We start from the raw sequence: 11,499 nt of genomic DNA on the forward strand, positions 1-11,499 counted from the left end.
CATGAAAGCTTAGGTTTTAATATCTAAGTAGAAAGATGCGTCCTACGTTTTTTTAGTTCACCTGTCCTATTTGGTTATCAAGACCCCCGAGGGTTATTTTATACTTTTTAAGGCGCATAAAAATGTTATTTTTAGATTAATGTTGTAATCTACTTTATTAAAAAGCTAGAAAGCATTGTAATTTTATATTGAAAAATATGTAAATTTTTTTTTATGTGTTTCTCGGTTTTTAAAGGGAAGGGGGTGTTTTATTTATATTATTTTCTGTTTAATTGATTTCTGCTTTATAAAATTGCTACACGAAAAAATCAGTTTAGTGGCTTGGGTGATATCGTAAGTACAAAAAAAAATTAAAAAAAATTGTATGTATACAGTTGATTGCAACCGATCCCTACATCGTATTTTGTTATTGGATTTTTTTGTTAAGCATAGCTAGTGAAAACATTGGGTGATTGTGTACACTGCACGGTATAGCTGAGTCTTGAACACAAAAACAAGGACTAACTTAACACAAAACCAAAATTTAACAGTGAATACTATTCGAACCTAAATATAATTAAATATAATAAAATATGTTAAATTCAATTTTCTTATACTCTTGATAAACTTCATAAAGGCATAGCCCTGGGTAACATTTTTAAATTTGACAAAATTCTCAGGGAGTTCTAAGAGTTTTTAAATGGCCTGAAGTTTCCTAGAGCTTCCCTCTCTCCAATTTAAGGAGCTGATAGGTAGTTTTTTAGGAAAATATTTTAAAGGGGATGCCTGAAATTTGCTCGCTTCGCTCCGTTATATTACAGCCCTTAACTTAAAAATTGAAAGTTTAGTATGAGAAACGTTAACAATTTTAATAATACAAATCAACTAGTATATAAAAAAAAAATAACAATATTGATACCATTTTACTTTTATTAGCCACCTTATCGATTATTTCATCCGAGTTTACACCGTTTAAAAACCCTATCTCGATATACATGACCCTACGACTGTCTAATAAATGACGAGGTGCTCCTTAGTATGGTTTAACATATTACAGTTTTGAGAAATCATGATCACATCTTTATTGTTTGCAGCGGTGCAACTAGACGTTCAGGTAAACCAGTTTAAAACCAAATGATATGTCCTCATGACCTTGCCGCTTGAATTTATAACACTGTATTTGGAAAATTACCATTCAGACAATCGCTTTCACATTTCTTCTCTAAATATAATTTTTATCTAGGTCCTAGGCTTACATAAATATTTGAAGGTGCCATCTGAGAGCATGGAGGTGCTATACTTTTTATATAGTACAAGTGAAAATTAGATATTTTTATCAATTGTTGTATAATATTATTTTTTTAATTCATACAATTAATTTGGGTGTTGAAATGGCCACGACAATTAACAATTATAGCATAATAATACATTATTATTTGGAAAGTAAACCATAAATAAATACACAATCCTTAAAAAAGTTAGTTTATGGCTATGTTGAAAAGCTGTAACTTTTATGTTTGACGATATTTTAGAGAAAAAGCAACGTTATGACCTCAAAAACATTCACCTCTTTACATTGTTTTGTATATAAATATTTAAACTCTAATTTCAACCTAAATGAATTGAAATTCTATGTGATGTAATTTTATGATATTGTTGAAAAAATAACAATAATAACCCCAGTACAGTGTGATTGGGGCATAGTGGGGACGGAGGCACAGGTATATAGGAATTATTATATCTAAAAACGATAAATTAAAAAACCATTAGTAGAAAATGCACTATGTTGGGAGTAGATAATATATTTTATGAAATTGATCACATAGTTTTCAAACTAATGTTAAACTGTGTTACGATATCTGATAAAATCACTTTTAATTAAACGCTTCTATGCGAATCTGTAGATAGTACATTTAAACCAGTTTAGTCCGATCTAATTCTAATTTTCAAACCTAAATCCCTAAAACTGTTATCCCTTATTTGCTTTTGAGAGGGACGAGTTTATGATCGTTTTTTTAGTTTATCAATATTTATGGGCAGCATTATGTTTTAAGATTATTCCAAAAATTTTAGAATTATAAAGACTTTTTTAAATAAGGTATAAAGTGTTGTAGATTTCTGTTAAAAAATATGTTATTGTTTTTGGTGTATTTCTCGATATTTGTTATGATACCGCGAGTACAGGCAAAACAAAAAACACATAATATTAGTAAATACAATAACTTCTCAGCTCCGCATCGAGTCTAAGCAAATTAAGCATTTGTGTAAATAAACGAACACAGTTACACTGCAAAAATCTATTAGAATTCTGATTTTCTGGTTGAAGTATAAGCCCATCGATAATTCGCAAGTAGAACATTTAGTTTTAAAAGCTGAAAGAGTCGATTGTTGTCCTAGAACCCTCTTACCAACTCCACAATTTAAGTAAGTATTTCTATTAAACTATAATAATTGTAATTTCGGTAAAATTAAAAAAAAGACATTAACCTAATGAGTCAAAAGTAATGGTGTTAAAATCAGCAATAAGGACTTTTTGTTGCTAGTTATTTTTTTATCAATTCTTAATCGTTTTACACAATCCACATTTTGGAGAGAATTCTATAATAGATTTTGGTTTTTGTCGATATTTGGATTGAATTGTTCTAAAGGATGTGTATTGAAAAAGGGCAGTTTTTAAAATCGTTTTCATAATATCTCAATAAAGTAGATTTGCGTATTCAACCAAGATAAAAAAATATAACTTTGCAGGGAACTTAATTTAGCATAATACACACGTACAGTTTTTTTATTTTTAATATTTTTCTGTAATCGCCAAAAATGAAATTTCAACATATTTCACATATTTTTCTTATCAGTTTATTAATCACTATCTAAGTAACTATACACCTAATACCTATAACTAATATTGCAAAACATTATTTTTTAATTTGAATGAACACTATTTATGTAAGTTGTAAGAGACTGATAGCCATTACTTAATAATCGATTGTAGGCGGCGGACTCTGTTACAGACATTCTATATAATAATAATTATGTTATAATTATAAAAGGTAGGCTTACTTGCCTTATACGTTTGTATCCACTGGCATATAATATCGAGTCGGTTGATTAAACAATTAATTCCTCTAAATTCATAAAAAAAGGTTTTTGGTAGGATTGTCTAGAAATAATAGATCTCATGAGCTCAAGTTCTTCAGAAGGTCAATTACACATGTGCTTGGAGAGCTTAGTCCGTTACAGTATAGCTAATATTTTATATTATGAAAGTTTAATTATTGCTACCGAATAAATTGGCATATTACATAATATTATAATACATTATTTTTAATGCATATATCTTAATATATAATTAATAAAATCCTCTATTTCTGTACCAACTATTGAATAGAAATTTCATGATTCATTTGGTATCAAACCAAGGGCTAGATCACACTAATAGTAGTTAAAGAATATTTTTTTTTAAGTTAGTGTTGACTTCTAAATAATAATGATTCAACTGAACAAAACTATAAAAAAAAAAAAAAAAAATGCCATAACAAGTGTATTGGACATAGATGGATTTCCGCCTCAAGTTATTTCATGCAAAAAAAAAGCGAAGAAAATGATTTTCAAATGTTCCTTTTTTATTGAAAATATGCAAATTTTAAAAATGATGTTGCTTTATTAAATTCTGTTCAAATCACTATACCGGTATTTAAGGCTACCATGACTAGATTAAGGTCTTAAATAATGGCATTCCAGTTTTATGTATATATATCTATTCAGTATGCGATTTTAATACCTTTGTAGAAAATAAATTATCGTTAAAAAGATAGAAATCATTATAAAGTTGCTAACAATTGTTGGAATTTGAGTGTTGGAGTGGATTTGGATAATATAAAAATTAACACAAGTTGTATAGTAATAAATAAAGACTTGTTATACACAGTTGGCTTACACAAACATTATAAAAAAATGAGTAAATAAGATATCCCGGATCTCCCTTTAATATAAAACCAAAAGAATATTCTAGAACAAAAATTGTATACAATGCAATACTACAATTGAAGTCAATTTACACGGGAATTACTTTAATAATAACTTATATTATATAAATTACGCTATAATATATTTCTTATTATGAATAGATGTTTATCTAAACAATATTAATGAGCACTTACATTCTAAGATGAATAAAATATAAATTATTTATTAAATATTTCAACAACCTCCCTCAGTAAATAATTTCTATAGGTCGACTTTCTCTTTCAACTGACTGACTCCCATTGCTGACCGTAACATCTCAAATCGTTGTTTTGCCAATGGTTTAGTTAGGATGTCTGTAACCTGATTCTGCATGTCAATATACTGAAGTTGAAATTGACCTTCCACGTTCTTCTCTCGAATAAAATGATACCGCGTCTGAATGTGTTTTGTTCGTCGATGAAACTCCGGATTTTTCACTAAACGTAAAGCTCTTAGTAGAACTATTAGTGTTTATTAATCAAAACACGATTAAAATTAATTAAAGTTTGTAATACCTCTTAGATATATACGTTTTAAATTAAGAAAAAGTTATCTGAACTTTCTAGAGGATGATTTTTTTTCGGGATTATTATATAAAAAAAAAATATTTTCATCATCCTCGTTTTTCGTTTTTTTCTTAATTGTTAAATTACAATTTAAATAGTTAACAGAATCGTTTTTATTTTTGTCTATCAGTGAAATAGCTATAATTTTGTCCAAATAAAGTATCGTTCAAGTTAGATTATTACCTTACAAAAAAATCAGTTTAACGATCTAGGAAATATTATGGGTCTGGTAAAAAATTTATATATATATAAATTTTTTACCGTGTGCAATTTGGTCCAACTTGAGAGATTAAGATTTTAGTGAAAGTTTATTCCAATAGATGGCGCAATTTGAACAAATATCACAGCTGACAGCTAATCAGCTGATATGTCAACAAAGATTGAGAACAAGAGTGGTGCGTGAACAGCACAGAATGTAATTAATTGAGAGTGTCTTCCCGGATATACTGAATAATTACTTGGATCATAATTGTCTCGGTAAACGTACTACTTTGACAGCAAAAAGATGTTTATGTTGACGAAATTAACTTTCAGCTACAACAGTTGTTGCCAGGTGATCTGTTGTCTGTTAAATTAATCGACACTATTGTTGATGAAAACGAAACAGTAAATTTGAAAGTGACAACAAACCAATCGGGCATTAACTCGTGCACCATATTTTCCATAGGGATGGGGATAGGGATACAGATGGTGATGGAATTGGAGTTTGATAATAAAATATAATCATAATAATAACTAATAATTTGTATAATTTGTGAGTACAATGTTTCAATTGTATTTCTTAACCCGTACGAAGCAGGGCACACGGGCAGCTTGTATATATATATATATATTTATTAATTTATTTATCATCCTAAAACTGTCTCGTAAAGCCATAACCTTCACACCTTTAAACCAGAACAAACAGTATTTAGTACAAAATGTTTTTTATTTGTTATTTGTTTTTCGTAGAAAAAAATGTACGTCTTCTGTGTATTAATATCTTTTTTCTTCGTGGATATTTTGGCAACTGATTATAGTAATTATTTTATTTTCACGTTTATCAACTTAAGGTAGTTAAAATTTGAAATTTAATATTTCACTTTTTTACAGCAACGTTTATGGATATTGTTTACATTACAAGTCAGTAATAATTTCATTTAATAAATAAATGTTTTTGAGTTTTTGAAATCCACTGTTTTTTAAACATATTTTTTAATTTACGTACCATAGCTCATTACATGGAGATTGCTTCTGAAAAAAATGATTTAACTTTAGTAGATGGAACTGATGCAAGTAAGATATTATATTAAAAATAATACACTAATATATATAGACGATTTGTTATATGTACCTAATAGTCAGGTTATCAGTAAATTTAAAACTATAGTTTTTATCAATAGTTAAGAAAAGTGGACCGGCTATTTAGAACAGTGTACATAGCAATATAATATATAAATTAGCGATTTCTAATATTCTAATCGACGGAGAAATAGTCGGGTTTAAAATTATTCTAAACATTTTTATGGTACCTAGTTTAATTTAATTTTAATATTTTGGTATAGCAAAAATCTTCATTTGTTTATTCTAGATGCATTGGAGTATCTAATTGAGGCAATGGTTGATGATATCAATGATGATCTTAACTACCAAGATTTCCGTAATTATAAGTATATTATTAATAAAAAAAATAAAGACAAGAGTAGAAAAAAATATTTGAAAATCATATAAAAAAAATGCATGTCAAGTTTATCTTTATGCAATTGAAAAGTGTAATAATTATTATATTTTTCACCGAAATCTAAATATTTTTATTCTCATCCCCTAAACTGCATCAATTCAGTCATTCCAAAAGGACTCCCTAGTCTATATAATATAATTTGTTTCTAATGTGACCTCGTCTTTTAATTTATAATATAAAATGTAATAATTTACTATACCAAATCCAATGCAATATCATTAATCTATATAATGTTAATTTCAGGCAAAATTAATTTTTTGATCGCTGTACCGGGTAACAATTTTTGTTGAATTTTATAATAAAATTTCTAATATTTCATTCCAATTGAATATTCGAAAGAGAATTTTATCGTATTGAATATACAGTAGAGTATATTTTATCCAAGTTACTAATACACATGATTTTTCTACCTTGAAATTCGTCTTAATGTTTATAATAGAATAGCAAATTAAACGTAATATAATTGATTTATGTGTTATCAATTTCAGAGAAAAGGGCACTTATCGAAAATTCAGAAGGTAATACACTTTTTTGCACTTTATGGAAGCGTTTTTACACAACAGTTTTTTTATTCTTTATTCACACAAGATTTTTGTTTAAATTTTAGAAGAAGCAAATCTAATAACTATACAAAGTAAAATCCCCATTTTATATTTAATATTAATTGATTAAGAAATACTTTGAGAATAGTCATATGCACCAATTGAAAAATACTAATATGACATATCGGTTTCAATCATAAAAAATACGAATGTATATTAAAGTTTCTTTTGTTTTAGGAGCCAATCGTTTCCTCGAAATAATGCTAGATGACATAAAAGCAATAACAAGTAACAAATAAATAAAAATTTAAAAAAAATAGTTACATATTTTTGTAGTTACGGTTTATAACTTAAAGTCAAATTGCTATATATTATGTTTAATATTTAAGCTATTAAAAAACATTTGAATAAGAATTAAAAACATTTATTTTTATTATTATAGAATATAAAATAATATTTTGCATTTATTAATATTGGTATTCTTAGTTTCAGTTATAGAGTGAATGATATGTATAAAATATGTCAACTGGGATTTATTAACTGCTTAATAATATTTTAATGTATTTGTTACAGAAATTACAATAGAAGCATATGGAAGATGTAATTACGATTTTTTGATAGTTAACAGCCTCTATTTAGAGTTGATAATTGCTTCATATGTGATTTGATTTATTTATTTTGTATATCATATTATAATAATTTTAAAAATTCGAATTTTTTCGAGGAAAGAGGGAGGGAGAGTGAGACTTAGTAACAATTTAAGGTGATATTTTGAACGATATGTTTGTAAATTAAATAGAAAAATGAATATTATTTACCTCATCAACCTAAAGTTGGCTACACTATTGATGTGAATTATATTCTTTGAATTCCAAGTATACAAAGAATAGATTTGTTGAGTATCGACGCTTATAAGTGGTTGGACAAAAAGTTATTTATACCACAATTCTTTCAAATGCAATGCAACAATTATGTATAAATAGCGACTAAAATATTGTTTATTTTTATGATTTCTTCGCAACACGGGTCATTTAATAATCATTTTCATAGGTACCGATGAACTGATTTCCTTTACAAATAAGAGAAGAAAAATCGTTTTTAAAGCTTTACAAAGTATAATTCGACGTCGTTTACTAGGTAAATATTGTTATATTAAGTTGTATGGTTTTTGAATACCGTCAAATATTTTTATACATATATATATAAGTATTCTTCTTCTTCGATGCGTTTTATAGGCCATTTGGGCCTATTGCTTCAACAACTACTTGCCTGAGTAGAATTTAAGACAGGACAAGATCAAGATTCCCCTATAATTTGTACAATCCATAGGGTCTACCTTTTTAAAAACTGGACATAAAACAGATATAAGCCACGGGCATGGTATTTAATCATGTTCCGATACTTTAATAATGAAATTGTGTATCTGATTAGTTAATTGTTGTCCTCCTTTTTTGAGGCATTAAAAAATAATTTCATCCTCTCCAGCCGCCTTTCCGTTTTTGAGCATTTTCAACCATTTCTACCTCTGTTCTTGATGGTTCTATGTTTTGCTCTTCTGAGTCGCATTCTTCTATAATAGTATTTTCACTATGTTGGTTTAACAGGGCATTAAATATTTTTTTAACTCGTCTGCTATTTTTCCGTTTTCGGTTAATAACATTCCATTTTTTCCTTCAATCATTGATGATTTACGTTTAAATCCTTATTTAACTTCATCTGCTTTTTCAACAAATATTCGCACGTTATTCTTTTTACTATTTTTATGAGTTGTATTCTTTTTTTTCCCATCCCAAACCATCTGCATTTAAACTCCACATACCACATTCTATAACTAATTGGTTAAAACTTGACAACACTTGGTAAAACTTCCCTTTCATGTTTTTCTCCGCCACTGTAAAAAATTGTATTTCCTTGTGACCTATACTACCAGATCTGTCCCAACTTAATCTTGAACTACCGTTATATCCAATCTGTATCAATTAAGACACGATATAATTGTCGTCAAAGTTCCAGTCCTATACATTGATAACGTTCCAATACATAAATCCGTAAGCTCCACGTTCCGAGGCTTTTGTTGCTCTAAAATTATAGATTTTTTTTTAAAGGGTAGTGAGATTAACCCCGCTCTAAAACTCCATTATTAGGGGCCCAACGCAACTAGGGTATGTGGGGTCGTTAAACTCTTCACCCTAGGAGAGTGCCCTTGCGGCTCTATAATTTATATATAAATATATACAGAGTGATCCAACTAACGTAGGACACTCCTTTTCTCGGAAAATATGAATATTTTGAAAAATTTTTTTTTCCTAAACTTTTAGGTACATATTTTACTAAATTTTCCAATATTTAGAATATTCTTATCTTCAACCCTTATATGTTAAACAAGCATATAGCATTTGGTTTTTTTAAATGAAAACTTATGTTTTTAATTTTATAAATCTGTAGACAACATTTTTAAAACAATTTTAGCGTTTGAGCTTCTAATTTTCAACTATCTGTTCGTTTGTTATGACTTAATAAAGATTTGAATTTAAAATGAATATTTTTTGGTTTATCTGCTATTAATAATTATATTGACCCCTATCGGTAATACTGTTTTTGATAATCAGACATAAATAACGTTCGCTCCACTTTTTTGACATTTGTCTTAGCTCTGGCACATAACCGAAAAAAGCGTTACCACAAGAGCGTTACCAAAAAAGAAATGGGGTTGAAGATGAGGTGGGAATGGGAAAGGGGTTGAATTAGCTCTGGCAAATAACCGAAAAAAAGCGTAACGAAAAAATCATTACCAAAAGAGCGTTACCACACGTAGATGGGTTGGAGGTGGAAATAGGGGTAGAAGATAAGGGTGGAGGTGGGATAGGGTTTGGGTTGGGGACAGGACATAGGGGTGGGAGATAGGGGTGGGAATGGGTATGGGATTAGTGATTGGGACGGAAGATAGTGGGTAGGGGATAGGGGTAAGATATATAAGATAAGAGATTTGAGATATGCTGTACGTTCAACGTTCAAATTAGAACTAGATAATAAATTCGAAATAGTTAAATTCTCTATGTTAATTTACTTTTGGCCAGATAATAAACATTACAATTTTAGCCAGAAACTTGATTGTAAATAATTTTTTAATCTTCTTGGACTTATGCTGTAACTGGAAGCTCCATGTAATTTTTTTTTTTAATTATAATTTCACAACTTATCTAAATGTATTCGGTACTTCAACGAGACATGAAAATGCTCTTTCGTGGTTGCAGACTCGGCTGAAAAACTTTTTTTTATATTATGTGAATAATCGATTCTTTATCTACTTGCTCGGAAACAAATGTCACCTAGTATAACCGTCATTCGTTCAAATATCTTATCAGTAGACTGTACATTATCTAAACCCCTATTTGCATTATAAAGTATGATTATATTACAACGATAATATTATCACATTATCATTATCATTTTGTTGTACTTCTATAAAGACATAAGAGTAAAAATACAAGATAATAATTTAATCAGTTCAAAATACTATAGATTTATAATATGCATACATATATTATATACGCACTTTTTTTGGGCATGATAATATAATATAATATGGGAATATAAGGTTGGAAAAAAATTTGTCCAAAGTGTATTCTACTGATAAGATATGTGAACAATTGACCAGACATGTATAAGTTGTCACGGTTTCCGACCGTGGGTAAAGAACCGCTACTCTATATATTATAAAAATTATTGTATTCTTTTTTTATCACATCGTATTAACAAATAAAACAGTTTTGTCTTGCACCACAAAGAAAAGTAACTGGTAAGCGAATATTAGTAAATTTTAAAAAAAATGTTTTAATTTTTGATCAGGATCTGTGCAAGCTGTAGAGAATAATGCCTCTTTATTACGGAAGTGTCGTTTGCTAGGATTATACTTGAGCTCACAAGATTCACAATCATACATAAAAGAAATTCAAATTAACACAACTACCCGTACTTGTATCTTAACGGATAAAAATGAAGCCATAAAGATGTACAGGACCGATGATGCGGAATCACTTGAGAGACTGTTACGACTTGAACGTCAACGAGCTCCATCCGTACCCCGAGCTAGTTTTGAGATGAGTTGGGCTGCTAGGCGTTAGTTAAACACTGGCATCTGTACCCTGTTCATTACATAATATATTGTAATTTATCTTATTATTATCTCTATATACGTTAAAAAATTAGAAATTGTAAAACATTTTCATAAACTTAAGCTGACGGAAAATGAACCGTCGGCTGACTTTGTCAATAACCAAATAATACACTTTTTTGTAAGTACATAATAATTTTGTTCATCTGTTTACTTATTGTACACACATTTTATCTAAAAATGCACCAATGTACATTATAATAAAAAATTATGGCAATTTCGTGAACTGTTTTGGCGTTTAAGTCTGAACAATTTCTGACATAACATAAGGCACTTTGTTATAATTTATTTCAGGAAATGATTAGTCAATTCTAATTAATTATAACACATCATTATATAATTTACGTTATTCGAATTTTAGTATTTCAATACCGTTAGAATTAATTCGAATTTCAATATTTGTAACCGTTGAAACAGTTTTTGTAAAATCGTAGTTATTTAGGAGTAGTGTTTAGAATAAAATAGTCTAAACTCCGCTTACATGATAATTCGCTAAAAAAAAATGAATCTGTT

The 11,499-nt window shown here is 28.5% G+C and overlaps 1 protein-coding gene across 13 annotated transcripts in view; it reads left to right on the top strand.

The window, feature by feature from the left end:
- LOC126838977 (uncharacterized) overlaps nucleotides 1-11,106 on the top strand; it is a 100,837-nt gene extending 89,731 nt beyond the window's left edge. For 5 of the 13 annotated variants that reach the window (XM_050573836.1, XM_050573837.1, XM_050573827.1 and 2 more), the window contains 7 exons: nucleotides 6,514-6,543; nucleotides 6,759-6,788; nucleotides 6,878-6,904; nucleotides 7,050-7,100; nucleotides 7,386-7,412; nucleotides 7,863-7,949; nucleotides 10,662-11,106. In XM_050573836.1, the coding sequence (XP_050429793.1) occupies nucleotides 6,514-6,543; nucleotides 6,759-6,788; nucleotides 6,878-6,904; nucleotides 7,050-7,100; nucleotides 7,386-7,412; nucleotides 7,863-7,949; nucleotides 10,662-10,936 (527 nt within the window). In that variant the 3' untranslated portion in view covers nucleotides 10,937-11,106. Of the gene's footprint in view, nucleotides 1-6,126; nucleotides 6,190-6,513; nucleotides 6,544-6,758; nucleotides 6,789-6,877; nucleotides 6,905-7,049; nucleotides 7,101-7,385; nucleotides 7,413-7,862; nucleotides 7,950-10,661 lie in introns of those variants that run through there. The other 8 variants (XM_050573826.1, XM_050573838.1, XM_050573833.1 and 5 more) reach the window with 5 other exon arrangements.
- The last annotated feature ends 393 nt before the right edge of the window (nucleotides 11,107-11,499 follow it).

Source organism: Adelges cooleyi, unplaced genomic scaffold (genome assembly GCF_023614345.1).
Source record: "Adelges cooleyi isolate 19-005CV unplaced genomic scaffold, UGA_ACOO_1.1 ACOO_flye_CR_arks_rails_tigmint_CR_PRNA_30, whole genome shotgun sequence".
Classification (NCBI taxonomy): domain Eukaryota; kingdom Metazoa; phylum Arthropoda; class Insecta; order Hemiptera; family Adelgidae; genus Adelges; species Adelges cooleyi.